General features: G+C 36.4%; 2 protein-coding genes across 7 annotated transcripts in view; both read right to left on the bottom strand.

Moving 5' to 3' along the window:
* LOC145673411 (protein phosphatase 1 regulatory subunit 42-like) overlaps window positions 1–6,170 on the bottom strand; it is a 58,005-nt gene extending 51,835 nt beyond the window's left edge. The window contains exon 1 of one of the 6 annotated variants that reach the window (XM_081743153.1): window positions 6,147–6,170. The gene's annotated coding sequence lies outside the window, so the exon portion shown is untranslated. Of the gene's footprint in view, window positions 1–3,220; window positions 3,703–4,032; window positions 4,201–5,451; window positions 5,579–6,146 lie in introns of those variants that run through there. The other 5 variants (XM_081743112.1, XM_081743105.1, XM_081743096.1 and 2 more) reach the window with 5 other exon arrangements.
* Window positions 6,171–20,018: 13,848 nt separating this feature from the next.
* LOC145679090 (uncharacterized) lies at window positions 20,019–20,744 on the bottom strand. Its single transcript, XM_081749685.1, has one exon. It carries the CDS (start codon window positions 20,742–20,744, stop codon window positions 20,019–20,021), a length of 726 nt encoding a protein of 241 aa, XP_081605811.1.

The following is a 20,744-nucleotide window of genomic DNA, read 5'->3' as shown; positions in this document are numbered from 1 at the left end:
TCCCGCAACACGGGAAACTTGTTAAACCATTTGGAATGAATTTTTGAACATACAATAGTTAGTACCTACCCTGAGCTGGGAATTTTATATTATTTTGATTCAAGGGCGCATCCTAGCAAAAGGAGTAGAGGAAGTTTAAAATTCATGTAAAAAAATACCTAATAGGTAATAAAAAAAATAAAATGTAGTTTCAAGAGCCCGCCAAGTTGGGAAGATAAAACTCGGTATATTGAAAATAAGTTAGCATGTGCTGCAACGTTTTTGAAAATTTTCGTTTCAGGGGAGGGGGTACTTTCCATAATTACTTTGTTTTCATTGAAAGCGATGTTGCCTGTTGTTTCTGATCGCATCACGGGAAAAAGGTTGAACAGTTTGAAATGAATTTTGGAATATAGTTCATTATTTATTTATTTATTGTTTTACTTTGATTAAAGGGGACATCGTAATGGAAGTAAAGGGGTTTCAAATTTTCAGCCAAAATTACAATATCTCGTGAGCACGTTAAGTTAGGAAGATGAAATTCGGTATATTGATACCTCACTAAAAATAAGGGGACACAGCACTTCTGTTTTCGAAAATTCCAATTTTAAGGGAAGAATGAGGGTGCTTTCTATAATTTCTTTCTTCACATTTAAATCGATGATGTCTGTTGTTTGTGATAGCGTCACGGGCAGTGGTGCAAATCTGTCTTCAATATTGGGGGAAATGGGTAAGACCGTTCCCATAATATATATATATATATAGGGTGCGGCACGTAAAACCGGCCCGTCCTAATATTCTGGTATATTGTGTTTTTGGCAACACTTAAATAATCTACCTTCCTACCAAGAGATGGCGTGTCGAGGTCGGGTCGAATTACGTGACCTGCAGCAGTCACGTGCAGCCGCAGCCAGTGAAACTTGTCGAAACCAGTTGAGAAAAAGTCCTCGTTGTGTTAAGCCGGTTGAGTGTCAGTGTGTGATCATGCCGTATTCGATACCCGAGCGTGTTGCCATTGTTGAAGGGTTCATTCTCACTGAATCTTTTGTGAAAACAAAGAATTTGTTTCGGGAGAAATTTCCAGGACGTTCTGTGCCAGCAAAAAGCACCATTCAGGAATTGATTGAAAAATGGCGGCGTGCAGGATCGGTTCAAAATGCTCCCAGGAACAGACGACCATCTGTCTGCACACCTGAATTAAAGATGCAGGTGGAGGAGATAATGACAAAAAGTCCTCGAAGGTCAACCAGGAGATTGAGTCAACAGGTTCATGCGAGTGAGAGAAGTTGCAGACGTGTTTTAAGGGGACTGAAGTTAAAACCGTACCGGATAAGTGTTGTGCAAGAACTGAAGGAGCCTGACCTGCAGAAGAGGGTGCATTTCTGTTCATGGCTATTGAGCAATGTTGCCAGTGGTTTCTTGGATCCACTAATGCTCATCATGAGTGACGAGGCGTGGTTCCACCTGTCTGGGTACGTAAATTCCCAAAACAACCGGTATTGGTCGACAGAAAATCCACACGCAATCCACCAGGTACCCTTGCATGATGAGAAGATTGGTGTTTGGTGTGCCATTTCCGCCACACGCGTTATTGGGCCCATATTCTTTGAGACAACAGTGAACAGTGACGTGTATATGGGAATCTTGGAGGAGTTTTATACACACTTGACCGAAGAGGAGCGTCAGTTATGTTACTTTCAGCAGGACGGTGCAACATGCCACACATCAGCTGCATCATTGTCCCTTGTGCATGAGATGTTTACACCAGAGAAAACAATCAGCAAAGGCTTGTGGCCTCCTCGGTCACCAGACTTGTCCACGTGTGACTTTTACTTATGGGGACTATTAAAGGGAAGAGTATACGAAACAAATCAACACACAATTGAAGAACTCAAGACCAGGATCCAGGATGTCACCAATAGCATTACAACACAAGAACTGACAAGGGTATATATGAATCTCCTCAATCGTGCTCACATGTGTGTTGAAGTGGGCGGAGGACACTTTCAGCACCTGCTGTGAAGGCTGTTGTGAAGGTGAGTAGTCATATTCAATACATTACATTTCATTTTATGTGTTCACTTTACGGGCCGGTTTTACGTGCCGCACCCTATATATATATAAAGCGATGTTCAGTTGAAAAACAATGCTGTGGAGGATCAGAGCTGTCTTCAACATTGGGAGATGGGCAGATTTAAGGCTTATTCGGGGGGGGGGATCAATGAAATCTTATTTTCCTTTGTGGCAATCGGACACAAATCATCACATTTCTCCCCGAAAAACAATTTCAAATCGGATTATTTAGGGGACAGTCCCCCAATTTTAAGATTGGTGGGACATGTTTCCTCATCCCCCGGGATTTGCGCCAGTGGTCACAGGAAATGGTTAAACAGTTTGAAGTGAGTTCTAGAATATACCTCAAGCTGGGATATCGTCATGTAACTTTACTTAAAGGGCGTATCCTAAAGGAGACGAGGGTTAAAAATTCATGCCAGAAATAGAATACCTTACTACACTTTCATTGATATGTGTATCCTAAGGGGTAGAGGAGGCTCAAACATTTTCCTTGAACTTAATTCTACCCGTAGAAAGAACGGGCACTTCAGCTAGTATAGAATCAAAAATAATGCGGCCACATTTCCTTTGTTTTTGTTACATACTTGTGTATTAATATAAACAGATAGAATGTTTTCTCCATGTGTCACTTAATTACAAATCGAGAACGCTTCACTGGAAAAAGGAAATTCTTAAAGATCCACTTCTATCTTCTTAACACTAACTACAATCAGATCGTGGAAGTCGCTAATGCTTTCTTGTGTGTCTGATGGAGTATGTGTAACACAGTAAATTATTGTGTCACAAAACAAATCTATTGTAAGAAACCAAATTAGCAACTGAAAATGAGAAAAAATCCATTTCTTAAACTTGCAAGGAATGACAAAAATTAGCGAAATTTGGCATGAAATTTGAATAAGCATAGTTTGGGGGGGAATGAAGCGAGCATCCCCGGTAGAGATATTTCAGTTGACTTTTTTGGGGGAACAAAATGTGATTGAGGGGGGAAATCCCCCTCATTCCCCCCGGTAATTCGCACCCTGCATACTGTAGTATTTTTGCTAATACTGTATATTGTTACAATTACTGTATGTACATTATTCAAAAGTAACTCTCGTGCCATTGCTTATTAAAATTTTACAATCAAGTAATACTAGAAATCCTCTGCTAAAACTACACCACTCACATTTATTTTCTGTAAGTTGGTTACTTTTTCAATGGAACCAATGGTGGCCAACATACATAGGTTTCACTGTATGTATACCGAAAACCCTAACAAGAGTATTGGGGTTTCCACGTACAAGTTATCTTATTTAGTCCGTGTAAATCTAGATTTTGATCGACAACGATACTCATGCTCTCTGTTCCGTGCAGGTGTAGTTTTGGCGCACTACTAGAAATAATTGTTGAAAAATTGTAATTCTTTCACTAATTTACTTCATATTGTCTCGTTAAAGATTTGCGCTGGGCGACATGAAAATATCTCACTTGGCATAGATAAAATTCAAGGTGGCTACCAGAGATAATTGTTGAGGGCCCGCGCGGCAGTGCGTCTGAAGGGAGCAGGCGTGTCAGCGAATGGTAAGTATACGCGTACGCGAAGACAGTGAGAAAAAATTGATTTTGGCAAATACGCGCGTTTCAATAGCACTCGTAACGTTCCACTTGAAAACATAAATTAGAGCTTTTATATACTGTGCAGAAATACACTGCCGGCGGAAAATAACATCTAATAGAGTCATCTTTCATATGCCCTTATTTCATCCACCGTAAAGCACTTGTAATTATTTTACACCAGTAACCCTACACTTGTAAATCTGAAATACAGCTGTATTAGTTTGTATAAAATTTTGTCGCTTGGAGAAATGTGTTCCTTATGGACATATCTTTTCATACAAAGTATTCAATTTCACCTGTAAATATTCCAAAGTGGCGCCAAAACTACAGTTCTTGTTTCTAATGCGGTAGTTCACTAAGAATATCTCTATAATTAGTTACCCCTAATATACCGTAAAGCACAAAACTCCTGTTATGGAGGCCATCTGGATCACCAAAAACATGAAAATGTATTCTTATTTTATTTTTTAACCGGCTATGCTGCAGAAACATCAGCTCTTGCTTACTGGTTGCCGCTAGAAACCGTCTGCGCTGCGTATATAAACAAACCAGCGTTGCAAGACCATGCAATAAAATTTCTCATAGAATATGTTCATTCTATTGCTTTGAAATTATGCACGATAAATAGGGCTAAGTACTAGAGAACTAGTCCAGAAATGTGAAAAAAAAAAAAAACTCGTAAAATTTGCAGGAAGGAATAAATGAATTGGATCCGTGTGTTTTTGGTGGTTGGTGCTATTTTTCAGCGCAGGCGTGCTGACGTTAGGCCAGTTTTAGACGAAAGCATTTATCGTAGCAGATGTGCTGCCAAAAATCTCGTATAATATTCTATGGCATCAAAAGTATATTGTGCTTTTACACGGTAGCATTTTGATAAGCATTTTGTCGTGACGTAGCAAACAAATCACTGGAGAAGAGCGCAATTATGGCTCCAAAACTAAAAACAGATATTTCAGTCACTATTTCTTCTAAAGCCATTTTTCGCATATGGTTATTATGATACAAATGACTTTTCACGGTGCAGTTATACTATACAGATCCATAGATTTTAAAATTTACAGAAGAAATTTCAAATGTTTCAATAGTGTAGTGTATAAGTAATGGAAATATGGTGCGCACTTACATCTGAGATGCGTATTTATGTGGAAATATAGAAATTAAAGTCGAACCTGAAATGCACGTAATTTTCAATAAGCTGCCATAAAATTTTGGCGTCTGTAATTTCCCCATTTTGTATCGAAAACAGAACCCAACCATCCCTTTCGGGGCTTCGAACCCATTCCCACTACTGCTGCTACTACTACTACTACTACTACTGCTACCACTACTACTCCTATTCCAACTACTACTACTATCCGTTCCTACTCCTATTTCTACTACTACTACTACTACTCTTACTATTACTACACCTATTGCTACTGTTACTATTACTAAGTACTCCTACTACTACTCTTACTACTACTTACTCCTCCTCCTCCTCCTCCTCCTCCTACTACTACTACTACTACTTCTACTACTATTACTCTTACTACTACTACTACTTACTACTACTACCATTAATACACCTACTACTACTACTACTGTTACTTATACTATGGATCCGTATAGTAAAACTACACGTTACCACCTGTTAAAGTGAACCTGCACCGGAGAATGCAAGAGCACACCAATAAATGAAACGAGAAAGTTTTTTTAATGAATTTCTGTGTGTATCAGTATAGTGAAACTGCACGCTTTTAACTTTGTACAAACAAGGATGTTCCTCATATTTTTTAATCAACATAATAATAGTATACCTACTCCAACTCATTTTTCTTTACTACAATTCAATTTCCCACACATCGCTTCCTTATAACACACCACAGCGCTGCAATCGGAGCAGAAATGCTGGGGAAAATGCTACGAAATAGAGCAGTTTCTATCGACAAGAAATGCCATAGGATATGCCATGGCATGGGAAATGCTATAGCATTTGCTACTTTACACGATAGGATATCGATGATACGATTTTTGCTACGAGAAATGCTACGATAAATGCTTCCGTCTAAAATTAGCCTTAGACTTTATGATGTAATGAGGAAATTAATTATCAGTTCAAAGATTGAGTTGCATGTGACGGATCCAGTGTTGGGTAAGTTACTTGTAAAAATTTAACGCGTTACAAGTTACTTTACTTTCTATTAAAATGTAATGTTACTAACGCGTTACTTGCTCCCAAAAAGTACCCTACTTTGAAAATAAAGTGTTACTTTTAGGTCCGAAACTTTGAATATGTGAAAAAATCTTATTACTTCAATTTTACGTACTACTACTACTACCATTATTATTATTATTATTATTATTATTATTATTATTATTATTATTATTATTATTATTATTAATAATAATAATAATAATAATAATAATAATAATAATAATAATAATAATATTTACTATAACAACACTGTGTGTAAACTGGTTTGTATCTGAATATAAAAAACTAGTTGATTGCCAACCTCGGTAGTCGTGAAGTCTAGGAGTCAAGGACATTGTTCACGAGCTTCTGAATTTGGGTTGAGGGTCTACGTTGAGTACTCGGGCTCGAGCCGAACATTGTTAAAATTTATAGGGCGCTGGGCAAATATGTTCGAAACTGCTCGGTCCCTGTTTAGAATTGTCAACGAATCTAACAGCTCGACTCAAAGCTCATTCACTATCAAGCTGAGCCGAGACAATAGATCACCCAACTCAGCACGCTAGAGCCGTCGGCTCAGTTAAGCCTAGCCGAACTGAGCTCGTTATAAAAATCTCTTGTGGTCTGGTTATCGAGACGAGATGAGATACGAGCAGTGTCCTTTCTCGTGAGCAACACTAAAAGTATTCGATATTACTGCTTATATTTCTTATGGCTTTCGCTTTTAAGTGTAATCAGGCCATGGTTTCAAAACGAGCTGAACGAGCGAACCATTTATCAAACTTATCTCGACGTTAAAAACAGTGAATCAGCTCGGAACTCGACTCGCAAAAATTACCTTTGAACAGGACCAGTTCTAAACATTTCTTAAGTGTAAGCAAACAATATATAGTGCGGGACAAGAATAAACGACCACAAATGCCATTAAAACTAATGGCGTTTTTGGTCGTTTATTCTTGCCCCTTACTTTATCCGCGCTCTCACCTAAATGATAATAAAAGAGTAGAAAATTGCAATGAACAAAAATTCTTCAAATAATTGTTACAATTGCAAATTTCTTCAATATCTCTAGTCTTCCTGTGAATATTAACAAAAGCTACCGAAATTGTAACTAATTGACTCTGGATCAATACTGAACAAAGTTACAATTTTAATAAATAGCACGTCTTTATTAAATAAGCAGAAGACGCAACTCAGGCTCGTGCTGGAATACTAATGAGGGCGGTGGAGAAATCTACTAAAAGGGCGCCCATACAAACGCGAACATATCTATTAGCGTGATCCTTAATATCATGACGAAATTTTTTCCGAATTTCTTTGCTCCCAACCCCTAAATTGGTTCCATGTCGCACCCAATTTATCCATGAAAAAAATGGGCTCAATCGAAGAATATTTATCAGACCCCCAAGCGATCTACAGTTTGAATGCATATCCAATATGTTAATATATAGGAAAAGTCTGGAATAAACCCTTCTTACTTTAAAGCGGCTGAAGGGAAAGGGATACAGGGATTGGAAGTAATTCACATCTGACCTTGAGAAATAGCATGATGGTGGTCATTTTGAAGTCCGCAATTTTGTATGCGGACCCAAAATTTTAAATGGAAATTATGTTTTGTGACATCGTTTTTGGGTAACCTTTCATTATAAAAACATATCTTCCTATATTTTCAACTTATCTCGGGTCATTTAATTCTTTTTAGCTTTGAAATAATAGTTTCTTAGCTTTCAATATTGTTTTTTTTTTTTCCTTATAGGTTACTGAAATATTAATAAACTATTACATACATGTAACAAGGAAATAATTATATATGTTATATAATTACGTCCCGTCGAAATACACACCAGCCTATATTAAAATTATTTATATGAAATGAAATTACATAAATAATATAATGAATGTTTAAAATGATAATAAAAGAAAGCTGAAGGCTATGAAAAACTAGCCAAATTCTACTGTATCATTAAGCCAATTTTTGTAGCATCTGGATACTTTTTTCTGTGTTCACTGACTATCTGCAATATGTATTGTTTCTCTTTTTCGTGATTCTTGTATCAGTTTCACGCCTCTCTCTGCAACATCATTCACCACCACAATGTTTTTCAATATATTCAACCCACGTTGAAAGTTCACATCTTCTTTCCAAGTAGATGGGCATGTTTGCAGAAAATGTGTATTTATCGAAAATCTTGAGAAACATGTCTTCGAATCTGCGGAAACGAAGTCTGAGAATTCTTTTTCTCTTAAGCTGTTGAGTTCTGCACTATTTATAGAGTATCGCTTTATTTGGTTTTGAGCATCACATTCTTCTGTACTCCCTTTTATATCAAGAACCATTTTTTCTTTCACATGTTGTGGGACTTCATCATCAAAGAATGCAAATGCCGTAGTTTCTGGTGACAGATACCATAAGTGGTTAGCTAACTTTTCCACAGTACAATTGCTAATTTCTGGACCTACTTCCCTGTATTCGATTAATTTCTGTAAAAACTTGTAATCGTGATACGGAGCTTTTACAGCCAATGCTGCAAGGAATCAAGCTTGTAAATAGATTCGGACGAGAAAAACGCATAGTCTCTTGACTGAATTCTTTTCTTTTCTCGTCAGTTCAAATTGGTCTTGGAATAAATATATCTTCAACGCATATATAGCCTTTGCCATCCATCGAGCATGGCTCACACCTCCAGGAATGCGAAATGAAACTCCTTAGGAAGATCATGGCCAATTCTAATAATTGGCGATAGTCATCTCTATGATGTTTCTGATGTATCTGTTGTTGTATGAATTCCAACATATTGACACGGACATCTTTCGGGGCATCATCTACCCCAGTTCGGTAATTGCTTTTATCTATTGATGACCAGGATTGCCAAATCTCTTAAACAAAAGCACATCAGGCCCGGAACTTGTACTGGTAGCTGTAGCACTATCCATTACTGCGTGAAAGCTACTTTGAAGAACTAATTCAAATATGTGATGATGACACGGTATGTAGAGCAAATCACGATCAAATTTCTTCTCAAGGTTTGCACACGCGCCTTTTATTCTGCCAGTGTTGCTTGCAATTGTAGCAAAGCACAACGCCTGTATTTTGTGCTCTATGTCCCATTTCTCCACCGCTTCGCAAACAGCTGTGGCTTGTGCTTCTCCTGTAGATGACGGTATTTCTGGGATGCCTAATAATTGCTCTTTGCCGTTAAAAGTTACAAACATCACAAGTCTGTCAACTTTATCTATATTACTTGTAGCTGGAACTAGCTTGCCATCCCAGTGAAGCACCAAAGCATCAGAATCGGCGACATCAAATCTCCCTTTAATTTCTGCTTGCCTTTTCTCCTGCATTTCTTTCCTGCGAAGTCGAATGGAAGAGCGATTAATAATTAAGCTTTCAATATTACAGTGAAGAGCTTCTGCTGCTGCCACTAAAAGATGAACTGCATTGTGGTCGCTGATTTTGCATCTGTCCAGTACTTCGCACAGACGTGGAGTTAAAATATCCTGAGTACCTTTTGTACCCGAGGTACTTGGACCTCCTCAACATGATTGGGTAGGTGGAGTGGAATCTGTATCTTCATTATCACTGCCAGACAATGTTGCTGACGAAACTGTGGCTTTTCCTTACATTTCTTCGTAAGTTCGTTTTCTTCTTTCTTATTCCTTTTTCTCACGTTCCTTTATTCTTTCTTCAGTTTCTTTGCGGTCAATGCTACCCATATAAACTTGTCGTCCTTTCATACGTTGCATTACTAAAAATTGATTATCCTCTTCCTTCTCGATCATATCTAACGCATTTTCGTGGGCAATATCAAACAAGTCATCTAGTTGGGAAATAAATGTCGCTCTTAGTTTCTTCCACATCAGTTTTTCTGTGTAGCCTTTTCTGTAAATCTTGCCATTCTTTGCATAGTGCTAAAACTTTCTCAATACAGTGATCACTTCGTTTTGTAGGAATTCGTGCCTTTTCCCAAAACACAAGAACTTCCTTCACAATTAAAGTCGCACTTTCTTTTATGGTCAACTTAACTACACGCACATTGAAAAATAAAACACTAAGTACTTGTCGTTTTGAAGACAATTTGGTTCCTAATAGGTCCAATGAGAGCGCATTCGTAGTATTTGCGTGAACAGCGCGAAGCTGACTTCGGGAATATGCCATTGCATTGTATAAATTGTTTACACTTCGTAAAAAAAATTACAAATTCAACAGCACTGTGCGAAGAAACTAAAACAAACAATCGCATAGGAAAACAAATCGTACTTTTTCGAAGCCTTCAAATAAACTGACTGAGCTGAGCATTGCTGTTATCGTTTCAGTGTTGCCAGATATGCATTTTACTAGCCCCATTTCTAAGAGATAAATAACCATTCTAAATATTTTTTTCAGTGATAAATTGGAACATATTTTTTAAATTATTGATTAGGTAAGAATCATATCTACTTTTTCTTGCACTGCAGAGAAACGAATGTGCATTTCTTTCTTTACTTTATGGTTTAATTCAAATAAGGGAAACTATTCAACAATCTTATAAATGTGCAGCCCGTACAGAGATATAAACTCAAAGGATATTAAGTTTTATTACTTCGGAGCTTTTATTTTCCATAGTTGATAATTATTACATGTTCAGAGATAAGTGGAAAATAAATGCAGACGTCTGTTTGTCGTCAAAAGCTACCTCAAAATGATATATCATTCGAGGTCATTTCTATTTAAAATTTTGTGCCCGAATCCAAGATGGTGGACGGAAAGATATGCCTCATCTCGGTCACTACTCAGTAACAGTTATGGATCTACTTCTACAACCTCTATCCAAGATATGATTCCTTTCCTAAGCCGTTTTTAAGTTACAAGAGTTTATTACAAACTTTTGCCATATACTATATATTGTAAATGCATTGAGATGTTTAGTCGCTTGGGGGTCCGTTAAATATTCTTCGACTGAGCCCATTTTCTTTACAGATTAATTTGGTCCAAGATGGAACCAATTTAGGGGTTGGGAGCAAAGAAATTCGGAAATCAAAAATTAAGGACCACCTTAATATATATATATATATATATATATATATATATATATATATATATATATATATATATATATATATATATATGTCATTGTATATGAAAATCACCAAAATTGTTTTAGTGATAAAATTTTTGTCAATCAAAATTAAGCTAAATATATCAACAGCTCAATATAGCTCTATGGTCTATGGACGCAATAGGTTCAATGCCGAGTAATTGAATCCAGTTTCTACTTTATATTCCTATTTCTGTGAGATCCGTCTTAATGATGTCCTTAATGTTGTCTGCGCCTCGGTCTTTCTAATGGTCGTTTTCCTATTTGGATTTCCAGTTTAAAATTTGAGGGCGTTCCCACTTTCTTTCATTCGTTAACATGACCTGCTTATCTGAGCCTAGTAGTCTTCATGATCCTAACAATGTTTGCTAAACGGTATAAATTATGCAGTTCCTCGTTATGAAGTATCCACCGTTCCCCATTCCCGTTCTCCTTGGAGTCTGAATATTCGTCTCAGGATTGTACTCTTAAATACTTTCACTCTGCGTTTTTCCCTCAGAGTAAGCGACCATGTTTCGCAATCATACAACACAACAGGCATGATTGTGGTCTTATATATTTTAAGCTTCAAATTCCTCGACAGAGTTAGCGACGACAAGAGATTTTGAACTGAATAATAACACGAATTCCCTGCTTTTAATCGACATCAAATTTCTTCGTGATTATGGCTTTGGTCTGTCAATAGTGATCCTAGATACTTGAAAGTGTCCACTTTGTAGAAAGTATTATTTGGTATTTAACGCATTCAAAATTTGCAGTACTACGATCCCTACGAACTTCCAAGTATATAGTTTTCTCTGCATTTACTTTGAAGGCCTTATCGCTGCAAGCGTTAATTAAGATTTCTACATTTCTTTCTGTTATTCTATCATCCCCTATTATATTTACGTCATCAGCATAAGCCATAACCTGGTAAATCGGCGAGGATCAAGACAAGAAACATCAAAGATTATTTTTTTGTTGTTTGTAAACCTATCACTTAATCTACCCTGGGTTTGCATCTCAATGCCAATACTCCCGCAATATTCACAAATGGGCCCCTGTCAATACTCGTGCACTATTGTTAGGCATACCAAATTAGAAACAACATCTTGCTATTCCCCTTCCTCTTTATCGACTCGAACTTCTAAAAAAAAAAACAAAAAAACTCTGATTGCATCAGCAATGGAGACCACCTCCTACCTGAGTTTTGGAAACAAGTAAATAATAATAATAATAATAATAATAATAATAATAATAATAATAATAATAATAATAATAATAATAATAATAATAATAAATCATAAGTTAAAAACTAAAGATTTGCAAGAAAAGAGTGGTGCGTTTCCATTGGAGTCCACTATTTCCCGTGTACTTTATCCATACAATAAAAAGAAATTGTCTCTATCTAATGGCCTGTTCATTCTCACAGCTTTGTAATGTCTTTTTTACTCTTGGATAAGAACATGGAGAATATTCCATAAAAATCCTCCTACAGTAAGGAAACCGTTTTAGACATGGAGTTATAAACGCAAGTTATGGCGTTGGAAAGAACCAGGTTCCTTGAGCAGAATGTTACAAATCGGTCCCGTGGCCTGAAACCCAAGAATTCGGGCCCCACATGTTTGGTCTTAGGTCCCTTCTCTTCGATATCAAATATATTGCGCTGTAGCTTACTGACATGCAGCATCAGTATTGTCTTGTAATGTTCGGTTGAATAACATTCAGGCAGTATAATAAGGAAACTTTTTATTTATTTATTTATTTATTTATTTATTAGCAAAAAGCATGGAGAATATGGCATCAACATTCTTTGGGCCCAATTTCTGGGGCTTCGGGCTCGTTTTCTGATATCACGGTGTGCTCAAGGTACCGTTATATTTTGCCACCATTCGCGTCGAACAACTCTATGTTTAACACGGTCTCCTTACAGTAGGAGAATTAGCTCCTTGCTCTTTCTATGTTATCGGATACATAAATTATGGACGAGATTACATTTATGAATCAATAACTTACATGTAGTTTTGAAACTTTTTATTGTCTTATTGATTGTTCAACAAACAAGGCTACGACTTGGGCAGGGGACCCCTTTCACTAGTGCCCTCCCTTTGCCAGAACTACGGGCCCGTTAGTTATACCACTGGTTACTGTGAACGAGAACAGAGTTTTGAAATAGTCATAACTAATTGAGCAATATCTTAAGTGATTTTGCAGACGGCAGGGCCCACCCGGAAATTTCTGGGTATCATGGCAGCCCAGTCCGCCTCTGCATTTGACCGTCGAGTAATTCTGCAGCCGTTTCTGCTCGAAGTTCGCTTGTAACTACTGGATCAGTTTTATTTTTTTTTCTTCTCAAATTTCAGAAATCATTTTCTGTGCTAAATACATATAAGCTGAGATCCCTATTAAGCTTATTATAGACGAACAAATATTCCATCATATATTGTATCAAATATTTCATCAAAGTGGAATTTGAACATGTATAATACCAAGTTGTATGCAACTTTTGGGTTGGTTACAACATTTGATACAACTGTTCTAAATGAGAACTTGTTCTATTTCTATCCAACATTGTATCAAAGAAAACAAACGAAAATCGCTATGCGGTGGCACTAAAATCGAATATGTGGACACGGAAAGCAATTGACATTCTTTTGATGTATACTAGCAGTAATCTGTTTTGTATAACTATAAAATTAAAGAATTCAGTACATACTACAGTTAAGTAAATATTAGGGTTAAGTAAATACTACAGGCGACTTCCCAAAATTGACGTAGATTGAGAATTTTCCGTGATTTTTTTTAAAGAGCAAACATTTTCTTTCATTTTTCTTGATTTAAATGATTTCTTAAGACGTTCTGGCATGTTATTACTTTGGCGAATGCTCAGATTATTGCGTACAGATTGACAATATGCCTGTATATGATGTGTCTGGAATGATCATGTACTATATTATTATATGTTGTTATTTCTTCACGAAATTAATTCGTAATGCCTTAAAAATTGTTTCTCAGGGTAGAAGTTGCGTTCATGAGTGCAGATTCACTTTACGAGGACTTTCTTTAAGGGTCTTCACTTCAGCGAAATTAAACTACCGCTAATTTTAGTTTTTCTGTAATATCTTCAAAACTAATAAAAATATTCGAAAAACAGAAACGTAGTGAACTAGACAATATAATTGTGCATGTGATACTTTTACTACAATGCACGTATCTGCTTTTGGTATGCCGCTATTTACAGAACCCGGAAAAACTGTTAAATCTATCTACAGTTGCAAATCGAAAGCAGATAGATGAGTTGTGATAACGGTATCACACACAAAACCGTATTGTTTAGTTCACTACGGTTCTGTTTTTTTTTTTTTTTTGATATTTTTATTTGTTTTGAGGATATTACAGAAAAACTCTAAAATTAGCAGTAGTTTAACTACGCAGTAGTGAAGACCTTTAAGGTATAAATACGCATCGAACGAACAGCATTTAAAAAGAGACTGCGGGAAAAGCAACTTACGATAGGTTGCCATTAAAAGCGAGGATGATATTTAACCGATTCAGAGCAGGAGCACAGCATGGGACTCACAAGTTAGCACAGGGTTTTGTTCGCAAGAGGCAGAGGCATCAATGACTGAAGGTGAGAGCCAAAATGAGGAAAGCGAAAAACACGATGTTGCATAAAATCAAGATAGGTTAGAGTGCGTAATATTTTCGCATTTCTAAATATAAATTAGTAGTTTCCTACACTGAAACATTCCTCCGGAATTTAATATTCTACAGAGCCCTCGTTAATATGTACTCTCTCATTTTAACTGTAAAACCTAACATTTGGTAACTGTTTAGTAATGGGGGGCCAACACTAACAAAGACAGAAAACAATGTGCCCTGCGAGATACTAACCCGCCTTTACTCGCTAACGCTCGTTCGGCAACATTGTGTGAATTAAATATTAACCTAATTTAACCGAATGTGAATAGAAAATCGCAAAAAAAGTCAATTAAAAACCTGGCTCCCCAAAGTTAAACAATAGCCTAACATTTTTATGACGGACTATTTATTCTTAATCAGTGCCCCAAAGTTACAAAAGTTACTCGAAAATTAACTGAATTAGACGAAATTTAATCATCGGACCAATAAATAGAATATAGATTCATACGTATTTACTGAACAAGAAAAGAACCATGAAAATAAGATTTATTTGGGAATAGCAATAAAGGGGCGAAATGAGACAGAAGTAACTGTGAAGTCATTCCATTCATTTCTACAACCTTATTCATTATAGTTACACCAGCAGGTGCCACCATAAAACTCAGACGTTCATGTAACCTAACAACTGAATCAAGAAATATAAACAATTGAGCATTGATATTCACCTTTATATTTGATCGTTTATAATAGGTGCGAAAGTTTTATCCAACTTATTTGACCAAATTACCGTAAAAAAAAAGAAAAAGAAAAAAAAAGTTTGATACAATATTTGATGGAAAAGTTTGACGATGTATAATTGGCTTAATAATCCGCTTTGAGAGGTTTCACTATTAAATTTCTATCCACTTCTGGGGACCCATTCCGTACCAGACTTCGCAATAACTGTGGAGCGTAATTAAACTTAAAAACATACAACATTTTAACAGGTAAGGAATGAGGATCCTAGTTTTAGCAGTTAAACGCGGATGGAAATTGTACTGTATTTGTTCATGGCAAACTTTTTGCAATCGGGAAATTGTTAACTTCTACCACTTCGAATGAAGGATCAACGGGTGAGATGGAACCTGTTCTTGGGACGGTGAATCGAATCCAACAAATAGCTTCTTGGTAATCAGACTGTTACTGTATGACCATTCTATACGACTTCAGATACTTATGCATAACAAAGTTCGCACAAATGTTCACTGTAATAAGGGGCAATCATTTTTCATTAAACAGTGGAGCGAATAAACAATTTCTCCAATATGGGTCAATCTATTTCAAATCACCCAATTTTAAACAAAATTATTGCTCAACATTTTTTATTTTTTATTATTTTTTAAACCATGAGTTCCCTATGGGTAGGTAGTCACAAAACAGTGTTTGAAAAAAATACGTGCCATAGTTTTAATAAACGTGGTATTCGGAAACTGTAATTGCCAAGCTATATTTAAAGATATCAGAATAATTCAAAAACCAGTGTGTTCAGCATGAAACGAACTTCAGGTATAAATTATTTTAATTTTTGTATCATGCAAGGGTCAGTCAAATTCTTTACTGAAAAAACTCGGAAAAATGTATAAATCGTTAATTTTGAAGACCATTAGTTTTATGAAGGAAAAGAGACTCACTAATGATATGTTGTCACTGTGTTGAATACTTATATAACTACCTGCAGTATAAGTTGAGTCCTGAAAATTGACTTTTTAAAAAAGCTTTTCCAAAATGGATGAAAACCTTAAAGCTTCAATTTTCTCAGGTCAATATCTAAAAAGGGATTGAATGAAAACTGAAAATTTTACAGAACGTTGTTTGTACAAATAGGAATATCTCACAATATATATATATATATGACTGACACTTAACTACATTTTAAGTAATATAGAACAATGAATATCGGTAAAAACGCTACTCTTCTACATGCTCGTGCAGTGCCAAAATAGAAAACTAGGGCTTGTTTAAAGCATTACTTGAAGAAATAGTTTTTTTCAAAACAATTAACTTGTATTTTGTTGTTTACGCCCACCTTATATTTATAATTAAAACTGATTTAAAACTAGAAATAATATACAGGGTATTCTAAAAGTGTGAAAACACCCAAATAAAATCCAAACCGTTCAGAATTGGGAAAAAAAAAAGGAAAAGTGAAGATAAACGACGAGGGGAAAATCTTTTGAAATATCAGCGGCGTGGCGTAAGGGAACACCGGTATGCCCTGTTAATACGAAAAAAAAATACGTATTTCATTATATATAAATTGTTTGGTTATTATCACAATTATTCCCATTGCAATCTTCTGAATATGCTCTCTCACCGTCTCGCCTTACTGTGACAAGCGGAACCTACGCATGCGCGTCACTCAGATGCACATTTTCTGTGTTTCTTCCTGTCGGATGCTATGTTCCTTGGGCTTCCAGGCCTACTGCAAGCAACAGGGTTTTCGTCTGCTTTCTGTTGAATGCGCATGCCCAACTACTTCCTTTCACATCCCGGCAACTCTACATTTTGTTTTAGATATACGCTGGCATATTCAAGTATTTCTAACTCTATCTATTTTGAACTAAGCTATAGTTTCTGTACAGAACGTACGAGCGCTATCAGGGAGATACAGCAAAGCAGAAATGGTTAGTTAATTGTCTTTTTGAAGCAAGTCGGTTATGTAAATAATAGTATAAGAATAGTTATGCTTTAATCGTAATGAAATGCATCGTAATTATAATCGTAATTAAAGGCAAATTATTAGTCTTCTTCATAAATATACAGTATGTCCAGTGGCGTTGCCAGAAACTCTTTGAGGGAGCTCACACACACAAGCATAAACATAAAGCATTCTGTAGAATCACGGTCACCGATCTAGTAGGTCAAGAGAGCCAGCACTGCCCGCCCCTCGCAAAAATTGCTTGGGCCCTTCAGTCACTGGCACATATCTCGGGGAGATGTGGGGAACATGTCCCCTTCAATCGTGGAACAAAGGGACTGTGTTTCCTAATAATTCGATTTGAAATTGTGAAGATTTGTATGCGACTGCCACAAAGGAAAGTGAGATGAAATTGATGTACCTTGACTTGTTTTATTTTTTTAAAAAATCGTATTCTTTAATATTTCATTGTCATTAATTATTGTTAGTCTATTTTCAATTATTTGTTGTAATCATCATAATTTTGCTCAAATAAGAGTATTGTTGCGCCATACATAGTTGATTTTCTTCCATACTTTTGGTGAAGTCATTATTTATATTATTACAAAACAAGTGTCCTAAAATTTTAATTTGGATCATTGTGGATGCATAAGTAGAAACATATCAATTAAGGTAACTTGGGGGAATAACGCCACCTTAAGGTTCTTTGATTTTTCACACTATTATGTGAACATTTAGAAAAGTGGAAAAGGCTTTCAGCAAAATAGAATAGTCTTTGGACCATTCAAGAAAAAAATATCGTCTCACCCTTTGCAATAATAAACTGTAAGGAAGCCATTTTGTGCAAAAAGACATTTTGGCGTTATTACCCACGTGTCTGGGTAATAACACCAATAGTACCGGGGTAATAACGCCATGGAATTAATTTCTTACAACCTAAAGTACAACACGATATTAATTACTTGGCATACACATGAACATTATTTACTCTAAGATTAATTATAATAGATACTCAACTTGAAGGGAAATATTAAATAAAACGTAAAATGATTGAAAAATACAAAGAAACACTTACTTGTATTTTCATATAATGATTTACAAAGTGATACCTGGTTCTTTATTGTTTATAACAGTTCACACTTTTTAAAATTAGTTTAGTTTAAACTTGAATGTTAAATAAATGAGGTGTGAATGAAATCGAGAAAGCAAAAGAAACACAATAAACTAAATAAACATTGTAAATGAACATATAAGAAACTTTTTAAAAGGCCAAAATTGAATGAATTCATTCAAATTTTTCTAACAAGGAGAGATTGCCAACCGTGAAAGCTGGATTTAGTTCAAACTTTGTGAAATGGGTATTTTTGGTTTCACTAAGAATGGTGATAGTTGTTAGATGCAGTGCTACTTTGTTATAGACGACTATCATCACCGTTCTCAGAGACATCGAAATACCTATTTCGCAAAGTTTGAATTAAATTCAGCTCTCAGGGTTGAGATCCTTTCCTTGTAGTGTAACGAAGGTTGCAAATAATGTAATGCAAATATTACGTTAGATAGGAAATGAAAATGAAATCTTTGAGTTTTACGTCCCACGGTTATGCCGGTTAGGCTAAAGGAGACTGTGATTATGAGAAATGAATGAAATGGTGGAATGAAGAAAGTGGGAGGAAACGGGAGAACCCCGAGAAAACCCACGCACTACGTTAGATAGGGTCTAATAATATAAGTTATTACACGTAAAAGTCATAAAGGTAGGTAAGTTATGAGTTTTTGCTTTCAAACTAGCATACACTTTGGACACACAAATTTTTCTTTGTCATATCTGGTTAAGCCTACACATTTTTCGTGTACATATGTTGTACAAATAACACACATTCGCATGTCTATTATTCGATCTTCATCGCAAATTGGGCAATACCACGATTCGTCTTCCTGTCGTTTCTGCTTCTTTGTTTCAGTCGATTTCTTCATTACTGCTTGCTTCGATAAGTTTCCCTTGGACGTTGATGGCATATCATCCAAACTTTTTGAGGTCTGCATTTGTTTTCCTTTCGTATCTTTCCCAAGTTCTTTTGTAGGCTGAAAAAGGTTTCTTCGCACCACTGTGGCAACACTGTTTATGGCTTTTGCTGGTCGTTTACGGAGTGTTGATGTTTTAGGAGTTGGAAGTAAATCATGGAATGAAGTTGATGTTTCATCTTCATTTGCATCTTCTGGTTCCGCAGCTTCAAGATTTTCTTGTGCTGTAATCGGTCCTACCGTTGACGTGGAATGTCTTGAACCAGTAGCATCATTATCACTAGCAGCAGCATCATGCGGTAAATCAGAGCATTTGGATGAATCTGTCACGAGGCTAGGAGCAAATGCGTGGTCAGGAATAATATCTGGATGAAAGGGAAAAATACCCGTTGCACGAAACCCGGATTTTAAGTTTGAGGGTGTGGCAGCTTTGTCCCAAGCTCTACTGAAGATTGGTCCAAAACGTTGTTTGGTTATCCCACTTCCTGTATTTTGTTTGAGGAACAAACGGACTTCCTGGTCCCAGTAAGTTTCGAATGGACCAAACAGAGATTTGTCCATGGGTTGCAATTCGTGTGTTGTTTGACTTGGTAAACAAAATAGCGTTATTCCATACCTCTCTGCAGCGTCTACAATCAAAACATCTAAATGACTTTTGGCACCATCAAAGATCATAAGACAGTTCTCGGCTGTTTTGTACCGAGAGAAATGGTCAAGCCATTCGATGAACATTTCACACGTCATACTGCCTTTCGGCGTCATACCTACTGCACTTGCGGCAGGTAAGTTATCCACCTATTCAGGCTTCATACGAACAAACACCTCTGAATAAAATCATTGGAGGAATCATTTGTCCAATCGCATTACCACAAGCAACAATGGATACACTTTCACCATGTTCTTGCCCTACGATATGAACATTTTTTGATCCTTTTTTTGCATATACGTATGGTTCATGATGTAAATTTAGACGACACCCCTTTTCGTCCATATTGTAAATAAGCTCAGGTTTATTCATTACATTCAATTCCGTCATAACCTTCTCAAGCTTATTAAAATAATCTCCTACCACAACCCGATTCAGCTTCGCAGCTCTACCTGGATTCAGTTTCTGGCTTTTGCGTTTTGCAATTTCTGGATGCCGAGATAAGAACATATGCAACCAATCATATCCAGCACTCTCTTTTTCGCGACTGAATCGATGCGCCACTTTATTTTGCTCACAAAACTTGTACACAGAACTTCTAATCACTTTTGAAGTTAGAGGATACCCAATATCACACAACTTGATAATTCTTTCACACAAGGCGGCCTCCTGTTCTGAAGACAGAGTAGGCTTTGTTCCTAATTTGGTTGCTGTTGTGCCTTTCACAATATGATCTCTAAGTGTTCGTCTTGGTATTTTGTAAAGTCTTGCTGCTGCTGTGACAGACAATTGGTTTTCCTTCACTGATGTCAAGGCAGCTTCGAGTACCTCTTTGGGCCAAGCTGTACGCAGATTGCGTTTCTTGTATTTCCGTGGCAT

Source organism: Thermobia domestica, chromosome 2, assembly GCF_964235325.1.
Source record: "Thermobia domestica chromosome 2, izTheDome1.hap1.1, whole genome shotgun sequence".
Taxonomy (NCBI): Eukaryota; Metazoa; Arthropoda; class Insecta; order Zygentoma; family Lepismatidae; genus Thermobia; species Thermobia domestica.
The sequence above is the reverse complement of the archived record's forward strand: the minus strand, read 5'-3'. Positions and strand labels throughout refer to the sequence as shown.

Coding starts and splice junctions, on each gene's coding strand:
- LOC145679090 (XM_081749685.1), bottom strand. CDS start 20,744: ATGCCACGGAAATACAAGAAACGCAATCTGCGTACAGCTTGGCCCAAA.